Here is a 16,189-nt window from a genome sequence, read left to right on the forward strand (position 1 = left end):
AAGACCATAACAAAACCCCTAGCACATCCCCTAGTTGAACAGCAAGTAAAATTTTATACTTCTATGGCTATGTTATTATACATTTATTAACTGAATAGCAGAACCATTGACTTAATGAAAAATTGGCAACTGTATTGGAAAATATTTAAACTTGTTTTTAATGTCTTAAATCAGAGCGAACAATTTCTGATCCAAGGGCTTACATTATTCCAGACCTTTGTCATGCCAGTTATATTTTAGTGAGAATAATTCTTTAGTTATTATTATTTTAGAGAGAATTTTTTTTTTAGAGAGAATAACTTCTCTGGTGTTGGAATAGTCCATCTTTATTTCATTTAAGTAGATTATACAACATCATTTTTTAGAAAGCAGTTAGAAATGATACACATTGATTAAACAACCAATTAGTATTTCAGAAGGCGTAAGTAAGTAGAGGAAGCTAGAATACAACCCATAGAAAGGTAGAGACACTCCGATATATGGTTTTGACCTATTCATTGTTGTTCCCTCTCTGTCCAACTTTTCTCACTCTCTGTGTACATATCCTAATATCTTTCTCTCTCTACTCTAATCAATTTTTTGTAGTTATATATCACTTGGTCTCCTTCTTTCTCTTCTTATCCCTCTGTATTTCTTTCCTGTTGGGGTTTTAGGAAAGATAAAAAAAAAAAAAAAAACACCAACACCTCTCTATTCCTCTCAGTACAAAACCAATTGAGAGATAGACTCAGGTATCAACTAAATGGATATCAGAATTTCACTTGTATGATTGATATACTGATTGCAAAGTGTGACTCTATTTTCATAGCCCAGTGGGCTCTTTAATACCGCATTCCTGAAATAGACAGAGTTGTCTACTTAGCCATAGTCACTCCTTGAGAACGGCAATTGAGACCTGATTCATTCTTTCAAAGTTTAGACCTTTGCAATCTGGCAGCCACGTCACAAGGTTTTATTTGAGGTACCATTATTTACCATTCAGTTTGTTCTCATTCAAGCTAAATTTTCATTTTCCCTTTGAGACTGCTGTTTCTGCTATTCCAGAAGACAGTTGAGCCCATAGACAAGCCATATTAGAAATAGAAGAGGTTGGCTCCTCTACTGTTTTCCCTTCCTTGGCCAAATTCAAAACAAAGGTGAATAGAATTTAAGAGTTGCTGATCTAGTGCCACCTGGTACAAAACACATCCAAGTGGATCTTGGCTATCTCTGTGATTTACAGCAGGAAAAAAAATTATCCATTCCACCAACTGAGACAAGCTTTTGCTGAGATTAACCCTTTTCCCAATAATCTAAACCCCCATCAAAAGCTAAATGTAAAACCATCTGTAATATAAGTAGCCTCCAAATGCTGGAGCTAAAACTCTTGATGAAATTTCTAAGGCTCTGTCAAGAGCCTCAATCTTCTCCAAGAGTCTACATAACATAAAATAGTTAATTCTCAAGTTATATTTAGATTTTGTTTTATTATAAACACAGATTTATATATGTGTAAACACAAGGATCAGACAACCAACTCTTTTTATTCATGTCATTTATCCTTTAAGACTTTTTTTTGGAATATACCTACATGTAAAATAAGAAGGAGGAGGTCCTGGATTACTATGAATTACCTGCAAAGTGATGATTTCCTCAAAGATAATTGATGCGGTCTATATTGACACCTCGTAGATATGATAGTACATGGTTTACAAAATTAAATATACTTGCAAAATGAAGATTGTTTATACTAACAAATATGCTAATTTAACATTTAGTCCATAATTCTACAGTGCTTCACTGGCCAAACACCTACTAGCTAAAAGTAAATGAAAGTTTGCTTTTATAAATATTGTGAAAGCTTGCGTATCTCTTTTTTTCCCTTTTGGGCTTTGGGCTAATACTCTGAACACAGATCTTTAATACTTGAACTACAGTGTATAAAATATAACTTATTTAAGATATCAATCTGTCATCTGATTTTACAAACTGATTTAAAAGGAATGAGATTGCATCTATGCAAGTGTCAAGTTTTACCTGTTACATTTGAGTATGTAATTTAGAACTTTGAAATTTAGATTTTTCAAAAATATAATGCATGGTTTATCAAGGCCTAAATCCCATTTTGAAGCCAAACCTCATTTTTGGTCAGTGGCCATTGGCAATTTGTCTTTGTGCTGGCAGGTGTGTCTGTGTTCTGGGCTGGAGCTTAGAAACGGTTTCTTGTGCTCATGCATCTCATCACCATGGCAACCAACACTCTGGTGCCTCACTCACCACACACAGGACATGCAAAGGGGACAGTGCTCTAGTTTGAAATAATAGCATTGTTGGAGTCACCAGAGACAAACAAGAGGAACTCCACTTCCGCAGGAAGCATGCATCTGGCCACAGTTCATTTCACTCTGTACCTTCCAGGGGAATGCACCAACATTCAGTCATTCACAGTTTAGAGAGGAGGAGAAAGAGGCATGGAGAGAGAATGAAAAATAATGAGCAAAAATGAAACTGGGCTTTCATTTTGTTCTTCTCTCTGAGGGCTGTCTACTTTCCTCCTAATATTTTTCTTAGTTGCAGGGAGATTAACATTTAACACAGATTTAAGCAATCTATCCTGGAATTATTTCCTGTGTGAATTTCTTGTACTGGCAGTAATAAACTACAATTGCTGGTTTCAAACATTTCTGGGAAGAAAATGAATCAGATTAGGAGTATCAAATTTTAACTTCTGGATTCCCTTGTGCTCTTGCCATTGAGTGGTAGGAGCCTGTCAAAGGATGTGTTAGTTCAGCTGTTGGACAAAAAGGTAGGACAACACAGAGACTTGTGTCCCCCTGGAAGTTGCGCTGTTAGCTAATAGCACGCTTTTTTCACTCTCCTGCTCGGCTCATCATTTTGTCATCCCAACCCTTCTACCGCTGTTGGTATATGCCATGGCCTCCTGCCAACCTACCAGCCTTCGATCCTTCAGTTCCGACAGGTCTCACACTCTGAGCCATGCCTCCTACCTGAGGGACAGTGCCGTGATGGATGACTCAGTTGTGATTCCCAGTCACCAGGTATGTGACATTTTGCCTTCATGTCTTTGCTTTCTGGAGAGCTTTTTAACATTATTGGATGCTAGAAATGGCCTGAGAAAGTGTTTAATCCCCCCAAAATCATTCTTAATTCAGTTGACAAGCTAGCATAAGAGATTTGAGGGTTTTCCTAAAACATGAAAAATGTTCACTAGATTTTTTCAATGAGCAGTGTTTTTCTGAAAAAGCATACTGCTTATTTCTTCAGCTATACTGAATTCTTCTGTGGAGATTATATATGAACATTATATTTTTAAAATAAAATCTCCATTAAAGGAAAAAGTGAGGTAGGATGCATTTAAGGTATAAGATGAATGGTAAATGTTAAGTTATATCTTTCAATATTTAAAATTGTTAGCTATGAGAAAGGCTTAAAGTTTATTCTGGAATATTTTAATTTTAGTTATGATTTTATCACTTTTGGTGGATTGGGTATAGGGAAATAGATGGATACCTACTCTCTTCAAAGACAATTACGTGAATGTAATCTTATATAATCTATTTAAATAATGTAGTTTAAAAGAGAATGCATTTTAAAGGATTCATTGTAAATACATTGGTTTTTTATTTTTAAGTGGAAGTTTTTCTAGGTTATACCACTTTCCAGTGATGCCACTTTTTGTATTTTGCTATATTTTACTTTAATTGAAGCAAAGTGTTTTTATTCAATCCAGTGTTCTTTGTGTTTAGGTGTCAAATCTAGCCAAGGAGGCAGAAAGGAATTCTTATCGCCTAAGCTGGGGCACTGAGAACTTAGACAACGTGGCTCTTTCTTCCAGTCCTATTCATTCAGGGTGAGTAAATCAATATTATGTGTCCTGATCAAGAGGTAAAAAGAGATGGGAGTGAAACTAACAGCTTTGTCCAGTAGCTTTAGCTGGTGGCTAGCTTTACAGTGGAGGTGCCCTTTGTTTAAACTTGTAAATAACATTGCTTTATCCACCATGGACTCTATATCTACACCAACAAACCAGCAAAAAAGATTGAATTCAGCATTAAAAAAAACTGACTGTTGTTTTAGAACAACTAGTAGAATTGCGTCAAAGAGTTTGCTACCTAACTGGAATATACTGTTGGCCTTCCTGCTATTCACATACTGTCTTTAAGACATCTTAAAAAGAGGGGCTGAATCATTTGATTTCTAGAAAGTTTCTGTTTATTAGGATTAACTGATTAGTTCAATGAAATAAATGCCTTTCTCAGATACTAATGCATTTAAAATAATGTTACAGAAGCTTAAATCACACAAATATAAGGAGGAGTTTATATATTGTTTGAAGTAGGGATATAAACAAAAAGGGAATTTGAATGCAACTAGTCAGGTTCTCAGTTATCTTTTTAAAGTTATTCAGAGAGTATACATGCCACTGTTGAAGCAATGCTGCCTGTTTTTATTAACTCATTAAAAAATAGGAGTTTGAGTCATACTTTCAAACATACTTAAAGTTGTTCTTAAGGTGTTCAATTATGTGGAATATAAATTCCTTAAGGAGTTTTAAATTGTAACACTCTTCCAGTTTCTTCCTTACATATTAGTAGTTGGCAATAATATAGTAATATCATAATTATATGTAAAATTTCTATTTTTATTTAATTATTTTTAAGCCATATTTATATTCTATATATCAAAATGCAATATTTTGGTTTTAATTATTATCCTCAAATCCTTGTCCATAAATCCCAGAACTATTTTGAAAAGTAGATTCTTTCTTATTTTTATTATTCTAAAATATTCTTTATTCAGGAAAGAGTTCCAAGATATTTTAGTTAAAAATTTCAGACTTCTTCAACTAATCGTATACTAAGTAAAGGTTCATACAATAACATCAGTTATATAGTTATTGAAAACAATCCTAATACTCTTTTCCTTATTAAATAAGTAGAGACTAGTTCCTGATACAAGATTTATTCATGAGAATAAAAAACACATTATGTTTCATTCAAATTTACTTACTTTTTTTTTTTTAAAAAGTTATAAGTTACTCAAAACATACAACATTACATTCTGCTAATGAACTTCTTCACAGTGGTGAGTAAGAAGGAAAAGAGACCTGGATGTAGAGTATTGTAGGATCATAGATAAGAATCTAGAAATCATAATGAGGTTTTTAAAGCTCATATGCAGCCTACGAAGTGATGAGATGGTTTTAGGTAAAATTTAATTGACTAATAATAACTGAATTTACAAAAGAATCAGTGCATGGCAATACTTCAGTTTTCAAAATAAATCATTTATATTTTGAAAAAGGAACTTTTAAAAGAAGTTCTTTCATTACTGAAGGGCAGTAAAATAGTCTAAGTACCTCAATTACAGCCCAATTGTGTACAACTAGATACACCTATAAGTAATTATGGTGCATTACTTATGATGAACCAACAGCATCCAGTAGTTAAAGATTATGTGTTAAGATAAAGATCTTTAAATCCATAGTCTTTAATAAACCAGTTTTCCTATGAATCTCAAGCATTTAATACTGACTCTGGATAATTCTCAATTTTTGCTGCGCATTAGAATCATCTAGGAGCTTTAAAAAATACTAGTGCCAGCCAGGCGCAGTGGCTCACACCTATAATCCCAGCACTCTGGGAGGCCGAGGTGGATGGATCATGAGGTCAGGGGTTTGAGACCAACCTGAATAACATGGTGAAACCCCATCTCTACTAAAAATACAAAAAGTAGCCGCGCGTGGTGATGCATGCCTGTAATCCCAGCTACTCAGGAGGGTGTGGCAGGAGAATCACTCGAACCCGGGAGGTGATGGTTACAGTGAGCCTAGACTGCACCACTGCACTCCAGCCTGGGTGACAGAGTGAGACTCCATCTCCAAAAAAAAAAAAAACAAAAAAAAAAACTGGTGCCCAGGCCTCAACCCAGACCAATTCTTTGGAGGCCTGGCATTGATACTTTCTACAAGCACCAATAGTACAGATGTTTTATATAAACTATTAGGAAAAACTTTGCTCAATAAGGCTTTGATTATTAGAGAGACCTAGTTAATTAAGGTATACCTGGTTCTCTCAAATGTTCTTTATTTCTTCTATTTACTTATGTATTCATTCTTCACACATTTGTGTAATTCTGCAAAGTACCTGACATTGTGCCAGGTACTAAGAAAAAAGCTAAGTAACATCTAGCCCCTGCCTTTAGGAAACACACTATATGTTGTTATTTAAAGTTAGAAGACACTTAATCTGTAAAGAGAGAGAAACATGGTGGTTAATAGTGTGCTTTGGAGTCAGACCTATCAGAATTAAATCCTGTCACTGACACTCATATGTGACATCAGGCACAAAGTTATATAAAAATCTCTGAATTTCAGTTTCCATATCTATAAGATGAGTGTTACATTATTGATCACATAGGGGAGCTTTAATAACTAAATGCTTTTTAAATAATTAGCACTTTGCCTGGAAATAATAAGTGCTCAGTAGATTATAGCTATTAGTATTGTGTACAATCCCCATACACGTGTTCCAGATCTTTCACAAATTGCAAATCAGTTAAGCAAAATGTATTATGACTCCTCTAAATGGCAGCATCAATGTGGTTCAATTCACAATAGTAATGTTTGACTTACTGTTATTTTTAATCAGGCAAATTATGCTCTATTAGTGTCTCCAGTGTTTGAACAAACACAATGCATTCGATGACTCTAACAGAATGGGTTATTACTATTGAAAGCTCAATGATTCTGAGTGTCCTGGTATTTGAAAGCTACCACAATATTAATGTATATGAGTAACACTCATCATACCATGTCATGCGGCAAGATTTTTTTGTAATTTTATTCATTATACACCAGGTTCCTAAATAGTAGCTTTCATTTATTTTTTGAAAAACTTAGTTTCTCTTTAATTAATTGGGCGGATTCATAAGCCACTGCAAGATCTACCCAAAATATAAGAAAAAAAAAAAAAAAAAAAGGAGACAAAGTCTTACACCGTCACCCAGACTGGAGTGCGATGGCACAATCTTGGCTCACTGCAACCTCCACCTCCCAGTTCAAGTGGTTCTCCTGCCTCAGCCTCCCGAATAGTTGGTACTATAGGCGTGCACCACCATGCCCGGCTAATTTTTTGTATTTTTGGTAGAGACAGCGTTCACCATGTTAGCCAGGCTGATCTGGAACACTTGACCTCAGGTGATTCACCTGCCTCGGCATCACAAAGTGTTGGGATTACAGGCATGAACCCCCATGCCCAGCCAAAAAACAGATATTTTGATAGAGGTGATAATAAAGTTAACTTTTTATGCACATGCCACTGATTTGTACATATAATGTTCTCTTAAACTTAATAAAGGGATTTTACATTAATAGAAGACACCGTTTCTACCAACAAGCATTATTGGTGATTTTATTTTACCTCTACTTTATGTTTCCAATGATGAATGTTCATGACTAGAGAACAATAGGTATCAGTGATTAAAAAATCAGTATCAGTGTTAAAAAACCTGTTCTGTTCAATACACACAGCACATACCTGACAAAAGAAAGACTAATATTTGCTGTTTATTTTAAAGTGTTGTCTTCACATTTGCAATGACTCTGATCAACAGTTATTTCTAGTATCCTAGTCATGATCATAACAACATAATCTTGGGCAAGAATTTTAATTTTACAATTCTTCTTCATTTCATAAGTGCATAAGGAATTAGAAGATGTAAGGCACAATTCTTAGCAGTAGCTAGCTTTGTAAGTCTTCTTAAATATTGTTATTCCAAAGGACTTTAGTTTTTGTAGTCTTTTAATTACAGTCAAATGCCAACAATTAAATGTCAATTCATTAAAATGTCCTACTAGTCTTACATTAACTTGAGGTCTATAAGGTGGTCTTTTAAAGAATTTCTTTTCATAAAAACATGTTGAAGGCAATTTTGTTGTTTACCTAAAATTGCTCCAAAAATACAGTATATTTTTAAAATCATCTTGAAGATATTCTCTCAAATAATGGGATATTTGAAATGCAAGGAAGTCAAGGCTCTCACTTGACAATATTAATGTTTATCTAATATGTACGGCAGTTAAGTTAGTTATTCATGTATTTTACAACACCCTAGGTGTTTTCTTTTTTTTTTTTTTTTTATTTTATTTTATTTTATTTTTTTTTTTTTTATTGAGACGGAGTCTCGCTCTGTCACTCAGGCTGGAGTGCAGTGGCCGGATCTCAGCTCACTGCAAGCTCCGCCTCCCGGGTTTACGCCATTCTCCTGCCTCAGCCTCCCGAGTAGCTGGGACTACAGGCGCCCGCCACCTCGCCCGGCTAGTTTTTTGTATTTTTAGTAGAGACGGGGTTTCACCATATTAGCCAGGATGGTCTCGATCTCCTGACCTTGTGATCCGCCCGTCTCGGCCTCCCAAAGTGCTGGGATTACAGGCTTGAGCCACCGCGCCCGGCCGGTGTTTTCTTTAGATACATGAAGGTAAATTCTTTTAGATGAAGAAAGTTTTCTCATAACAAGTAGCAAAACAAGTGTTTAGTAAGGTTGGATTTCTGGTCCATTAAGCATGTATACTTTTGTATGTCATTAGAGTTGAAAACACAAGAGAATCTTGTGAAAGCTTATGGAGGGTTTTACGGAAGAACAGACTCAGGTAGAAAAGGAGTGAAAGGTAGAACTATAATGTGGGATTAGACATTATGACCAATGAGGAGGACAGCAATCTCTAAAGCAGGACGTAAAGTATTGACAGAAGCACCAAGACTTTGTTTGCATAGTTTTTTTTTTTTGCTATACTCTGGTAGGTAATTGATATTACCTACCCTGTCTTATGGTTTATGCTACTGTTTGTTGTTGATCTATGCTTTAAATTGTACCTTTTCTTTTTGCATTTCTTCTGTGATAGCCCAAAAAGTTATTATCATTATTTTTAAAGTATTAAATGTATGAAACAAAAACTTTTGCATCAAAACTGTATTCATCAAATCAAAGACTTTATGTTTTTCATCATAATAACCCTTCATGTTTCTGTAGCTTCTTGGACACTCAGACTTTGTTAAATGCCCTCACAAGCCAATGTTGACCAAGGTTACAAACCCATATCCAGTGATTTTATAACATCTCCAGTTCCCTAAACTGGGAGTTGCCACAAAGCCCCCATACCTTGCTCTTCTTGAGCTATATCTCATTTGGATTTCCATTTGTTTTCAATGAATACTGTATTGGTGTATAAATGATAAATCACTTCTGATTTCGTTCCTTATATTTCACTTTATCCGTTCCTTCTCTCTGCTAAAGTATCTATTCTGTTGCAGCCGCGCCTCTCCATGTCTTGATCGTGACAACAGCAGGTGAACTACTGCATAATTCTTTCTCTGAACATGTTGCCTATTCCTCTCCCCCTTTTGCCATCTCCTTCTACGTATTCCTTGCCTCAGGATGCTTTAGTGTGAAGATACCTAGCCAAAGAGATACAAAGATTGATGTTCTCCAAATTGTGGCTATTGCTGAATTCCCCTTTCTCTGTGATGAAGAGAAAGTGGTATTTTTAATTTCAGTGGAGATAAAGTGAGGCTGTTGCAGACTTTCTGTGGACTGCCTGTCTTGGTCATGGGTCTCCACATCTCCAGCTTCTTTTGTGAGAAAAAGTGCTACATAGAGATGAAAAATGTTGTTCCCCACAATTATGCAAATTGGTTGAGCTATTTTAAGGTTTTATTAAAGGTTATGATTTTAAGTGGCACTTAGCAGAGGGTTTTTTTGTTGTTCAGGTTTTATTTTAAGTACCATATTCTAGGTGAGGCAAAGGCTGAAAGTGTATTAATAGTGCATTTCCTTGCTAGTACTGCTATAAATGCAACCTTTTGATATTTTAGAAATTGTAATGCAGAATGACTCTAGTCAGTGTTCTGAAGATACCCATTATTCTGTTATTTATTTAAAGTTATTTTTAAAGGTTCTTATTAGACTGCTAATTATAGTATTTTTATTATACAGTCATCCATTATGGTACTACAAATTATCAGTCTATAAAAAATACAGTTTTATATTTTTATTTTTGAAAACTTTTATATACTTCCTTATACTTTTTCTCAAATGCACGCTATTGTCTTTCCATACGTGAACACAGTGGTTGATAAATAATTATTTGGTGATTGTAACAAATTTGAACCACTTTTTTCAAGCCATATCCAAGCAATTTTTAAGTTTATAGAATTTGGAGGATTAGGAAGGAATTAAGGGAATTACAGAGGAGAAAGAGCTCATGCTATGGTTTTTCTCACAGTACCTCAGAAATCAGATTTAATCTGAGGCCCTCTTGCTATGTATATGAGGATCACTGAAGCACTCTGATGATTTTTTTTTCCTGTTCTTTCAACTAACTCTGAATGCTGCAATTTCCTCCCCATTCCCATCCCATGGTCCTCAATGAATTAAAAATAAAACTAAAGGAGTAGTAACTTTGGGAGTGGAGGATGTAGTCCTCAAAAGACTGGATCATGGTTTTCTGCTGCCTCCTCTGAAGCATGTACTGTTTAGCTAATCAAATTGTGTATTTGTAGGCAAGTCATCTGCATAATAATGGTTGCTTTCGCTTTTATTCTTTTTAAATTGTGATAACATTGTATCTCACAATTTAGAAAACTTTTAAGAGTTTCTACTTTGCATGATTGCTGAATTTCATTTGGAGAGTAAGAGATGCAATCAAAGCTGAGTGTTACATGATATTTTTTATATGCACAGTCTTAAGTCAATGTTTAGTGCAGTGTGTATACACATTTTCTGCACAACAGCTGTTTTAACCATAAAGCAAAAATAATATATATTTCCTGAAGTAATAGGAGTTTATTTTCCAATTAGGAATTCTTTCAGAGCATCTGAAGTGAAAGATTTAAGTAGATTTCCTAACCTAGTTAACAGTAAGCTGTGCATATAATTTCAATACTGGAAGGCAACTTGGAGTCTATTTAGTAGAAGTCTCCCATTTTATGGATAAGAAAACTGAAACCTAAAGACGTTAGTGACTTACCTGAGGTTACAACATTAATTCAAGATAGAGATATATCTAGACCCAGGGAAGATCATGGTACTTGTTGCATTCTCCTGTGCTTCGTGATAATAGTATTTTTATATCTTATTTAAGTAAACTTCATAAACGAATACAAACTTCATCATCATATTAAACTACTTAGCATAGTTCCAGGCTCATTGTAGGTACTCAATAAAGGTTAGTTTCCCTATTTATTTTTCAAGTGGTATATTGTATTATTTTAAAGATATTTAAAATACATAAAATCCTATAAGTGTAGAGAAAGGAAAATGATAGGAACAAGCATTTGTTGAATTCTGTATGCTTTACCCACACAAGATTTCTCACCATAACCTTAAGTGGTAACAGGATTATTTTTCATTGCCAGGTGAGGCTTCAATCTTAAAGCTCATAGATGACAGGCAGAGCCATCAATCCCTATTACCACCTTCTCTAAACATATTTAATTATATGTTTTTACTTCAATTATTTTCATCTCCAAATGTTTATAGGGATTATGTTGTCCCATTTTTAATCTCCTGCAAACATGAGAAAAATCATATTGATTCAGTCAACTCTAGTATGTGAATGACGCATCTCGCGACTCACACCTTCTAACCTTTCTCATTTTCCTGTGGTACATAAAAGTACGTTTGCTTACAGTTTGTTTTTTGCTTATTTGCAGTTGTGTTTTACGTGGTAGAATACCTGTCTCCTAACTCTACTACCTGTCCAAATAGTGGTGCTTTTGAGTATTCTAATATTTTTAATGAAAATGCTCAGATGCTTACCTAATTTTATATTATCAACTATTGGGATCAACTGATAAGCATACTGACTATTGTCAGTAGACTTTTCATCAGCACCTAGCTATAAACTTGAGTTATTTTTCCTATTCCTTCTTATTTAAAGAAAAGACTTCTTTTATTATGCAATTCTGTAAATTTAGCATTTTTCTCAGTTGTTTGGCAATTGCATTATTTGAGTCTAATTTGTTTAGAGTATTTTCATGCTAGATTTTATCAACAGTTTTACTCATTTTGGCTATTAATATTTAGCTTTTTCATATCTTCCAATATTTTAATTTCTTTCTTGACATCTTTCTGTTTTACTTTCTTCTCTCTCTTCCCTTTCTCTTCTAAAGAAAATTTCCTCACTACAGCTTGGTGGGTTTTTTTTGGTTTGTGTCTCTTCCTTTAGTTACCTGATAAAACATGAAGCCTTGTTTTCTTTAAAAATTTAATTTAGGCTGGGCCTGGTGGCTCATACCTGTAATCCCAGCACTTTGGAAGTCCAAGGCAGGAGGATTGCTTGAGCCTAGGAGTTCAAAACCAGCCTGAGTAACATAGGGAGACCCCATCTCTGAAAACAAACAAACAAACATTAGCCAGGTGCAGTGATGCTGCCTGTATTCCCAGCTACTCGGGAGGCTGACATGGGAGAATCGCTTGAGCCCCGAAGATCGAGATTACAGTGTGCTATGATAACACCACTACACTCTAGCCTGGGTAATAGAGTGAGACCCTATCTCAAGGAAAACAAAAATTGTTTTTTCTCTGAATTATGTATATTGGCACCTTAATTTTTCCAATTTGCTTTGGATTTTTGTGCAATACTTAAATATCACTTTTCAGATTTACAATGACACAGAGATACTTATAGGTAAATTTATCTGCTTGCAGCTTCAGGCTTTAAGTGCTTCTTTTGATTTTCCCATTTTTGGTCTTTCTTCATATAATTTTCACTTCTATTAAAATGGTTTATTTTGTTGAATTCAAACTTCTGGTTTTTGCTTACTCTCATTTTCTACCAGTCCTCTATCAAAGGAAATCAATTTATTAGGTCTCTCTCTATATATTAGAGCAGGAATAAGCCTGTAGAAGAATATTTAACATTAAGGATAGTCATTCTCAACTGCTTTCCTACATCTGAATATAGTGATTTGAATGAATTCTGACTGCTCTGATTGTCCAGAGACTAAAGAATTAAATTTTCTCCTATGTTAGCCTTAGATATAAGTATATACAGCTCCTCACATCTTGCCCTTTCCACTGTGTTGTACATTCGCTTATTCAACAGTTATTTATTGACTGCCTGCTAAGTGCTCCATCCACACTGTGCCAGGCTCTAGAGGACACAGGAAGAAATATGGAGAACATGCTCACTGTTATTATGGCACTTTTATGGCTCCTATGTGTGGACTTAGTCATTTCTCAGTGACCAGGAAAGTAAGCAGTTCCAAGTAATGACAAAACCATCATGTGACATCTGGGACTTAGACCATAAACTTTTTGGCAGTAGCTGCTATGTCTTTACTTTCTGTATCCTCAGTTCTTAGCAGGGCACTTGACACTTAATAGAAGGTTAACAAATATTGCATGAAAAGGAGCATAGAAATGGAAATATAGAGCAAGTGAGAACAAAAAGAGGGTTTCAAGAGACACAGTCAATGACACAATCAGGGCAAGTAATCTAACCGGTAGTTACTTAAACATTGTTACAGTCAGGAACTTAGCTACTTCAATTCATCTTTAGAGAATGGGCCACCAGAAGATACTCTACATGTTCTTTGATCCAGGCTCCATGTTATATAGGCCATAAGCCATCAATGGAGTAAGTGTAGTGGAGAAGTTATAGCACACAACATGAGTGTGGAAACATCTTAAATGCCTTCAAAGGTATAAATAGTACTGAGGATTGATAACATTAAGCAGATGTATTATAATAATTACCTACTAGATTTGAGTTCCTGTCTGTGCACCAATGGAGGCAGTAACCAAAAGATGAAAAAAAAAAAAAAGGAAATATTAATCTTAATCATCAGTGAGTCAAAAATATTGCAATGAATTTGGAAGCAGCACTAGTTTAAACTTGTCACTTTTTGCTACTTTTTTACAAAAACCAATCTAAGTGTCCTACTCAAATAAGAACAATAAAATGTAAAGGAAAACTTTATATCTGTCTAGAAGTGTTACCAGTGTTTTCATTCTTTTGAGCAACAAATAGTTCATTTATAAGTCAAATGAAAAAGAAAATTTTAAAGAATTCATACTTGAAGACTAGTAATAAGAAAAGTGGCAAATATTTTCTCATTATGTTTTGGTAAAGACCAGAAACATCAACACTTCAGTACTGAACTGTTGATTGTACTTCCTAGTTTTTACTCCTTCCTGAAAACTTAAGCGGACTAGATATGAATGGAAGGTCTAGCCTGGCCCCTGCATGTGGGAAGGACTGTGCTGCCTCTTGTGGTCTCATCCTGCATGACGTGCTTCAGACAGGCACTCTGGGCTCCTTCGCACCCATTTTTATTACTAGCAACAGGATTTCTGTTTAATGGCATGTTTAATGAGTTGTGTGTTCTGCTTTGAAGAAGATGCTAAGATATTTTTCTTCATTTATCTAAAAAATAACATAAATGTTTTGTGTTTATATCCCATAACTTACTTTGATAAAATACCTTTCAAATGTTTTAAATGTTGTCATGGAGGCAATATCTAGGTGGGACAAATCCAGTTGGTTCTATGCTGAGCAGATTATAAGCGGAGCCATGATACACCTATATGTTGCCTTCTTCTTCCCATTTTGGTGTAAAGATCTTGCAAATGCAATGAAAATTTGAAAAGACACTAATGTAATTTGTGAAAGAGCATACACACAGTTTGTATGTCTTTGTATACGTGTACACAACACTTAGGTTGCCGTGCTGTTTAATTTTTGCTCCTTGACACAGTAAGTGCCTGGGAGACTTTAATGAGTGTTAATACTAACCAAATAACAAGCATTCAAATTAACCTGAATCAGGATCTACTAAGACCATCCCCAAGGAAACAACTTCAAAGTTAAGACAAACCCGTTCTCTTGGTACACTTAAACAAACCAAGTCGTCCTGGATTATAGTTCTCCTTTTTCATGAACAATTAGCCTAGAAGAAAAGGAGAAAAATTAATAGGGATGCTGTTAACATTTCTAAATTATTAGCTATAATTTTTACATTCAATTTATTACAGTTTGAGAAAAATCATGATACAGATGATATGGATATCCTCCATCTGCATGAGCCCAGGGTTTCCCACGCCTGAAATTTCACTTCAAAAATGGTGTATGGAGGGGTCTACTTGTTCCCTATCCACCTGCTCTTTGTTTAAATTAGAATGGTGTGGCAGAGAGATTCCTACTCAATAAGTAAAAAAGTACATTTTAACCAGCAAATTGGTTCAATTCAAAACATTTAATTATTTTGCTTTTCTCCTCCTTTAGAATATAATCAGTTAAAAATCTACATCCTGGGTAAGATGATGTTGGAACAGGATGCAGAAAAACTGCAATTTGGTCTTTGCTCTCTGCTTTGTCCTTGTATTATTTCAACATGTAGACTTTTCAGGATATACACGTAAGGAAGCAGAAGTCTTTCCATTTATAACAAAAGGAAACTTGTCAATTGTTCTTTATGTAATTTCATTCCATTTTCCTTCAAAATCAATTAGGCTTATTTTTAATTTACAGTTTATATTGAATATCACCATTGTCAGCAAAAATTCGAATTCTTCTCTACAGATTAAAATAATATAAAAATTAGAATAACAAGAAAACAGAATTAAAGGCATTGGTATAAAATAAAATCACTTTTAAAAGCAAACATTTTACCACCATGCATTTAAATAAAAAAGAGAGATTTTGAGACAAAGCATTATGAAAAACAACTTGACAAAGCTTGTTCATCTGCCCCCAATATTTCAAAACGTATCTAATCTTCTATTTTAATTTTTAGTTTCCTGGTTAGTTTTATGGTGGATGCTCGAGGTGGTGCTATGCGAGGATGCAGACACAATGGGCTCCGGATCATTATTCCACCTCGGAAATGTACTGCTCCAACACGAGTCACCTGTCGACTGGTCAAGCGCCACAGACTGGCAACAATGCCTCCAATGGTGGAAGGAGAAGGCCTGGCCAGTCGCCTGATCGAAGTTGGACCTTCTGGTGCTCAGTTCCTTGGGTAAGGGTTTCTGATAAACCTCCCACTTAGTCACCGATGAGCTTGTGTCCTCTACATGAAATCACTAGGATGGAATGGAAAAAGGTACGTCAAACCATTTTGAAAGAGGATCGGCACCAGTGAAATTTTTAAAATTGGAAGTAGCACCTCAATGCTTGACTCCACTT

General features: G+C 35.0%; 1 protein-coding gene across 5 annotated transcripts in view; it reads left to right on the top strand.

Moving 5' to 3' along the window:
* Window positions 1-16,189, top strand: part of ANK2 (ankyrin 2) — a 501,960-nt gene that overhangs the window by 432,049 nt on the left and 53,722 nt on the right. For 4 of the 5 annotated variants that reach the window (XM_030916064.1, XM_030916069.1, XM_030916049.1 and 1 more), the window contains 3 exons: window positions 2,936-3,038; window positions 3,747-3,850; window positions 15,798-16,022. In XM_030916064.1, the coding sequence (XP_030771924.1) occupies window positions 2,936-3,038; window positions 3,747-3,850; window positions 15,798-16,022 (432 nt within the window). The remainder of the gene's footprint in view (window positions 1-2,935; window positions 3,039-3,746; window positions 3,851-15,797; window positions 16,023-16,189) is intronic. The other variant, XM_030916058.1, reaches the window with a different exon arrangement.

This window comes from Rhinopithecus roxellana, chromosome 2 (genome assembly GCF_007565055.1).
Source record: "Rhinopithecus roxellana isolate Shanxi Qingling chromosome 2, ASM756505v1, whole genome shotgun sequence".
Lineage (NCBI taxonomy): Eukaryota > Metazoa > Chordata > Mammalia > Primates > Cercopithecidae > Rhinopithecus > Rhinopithecus roxellana.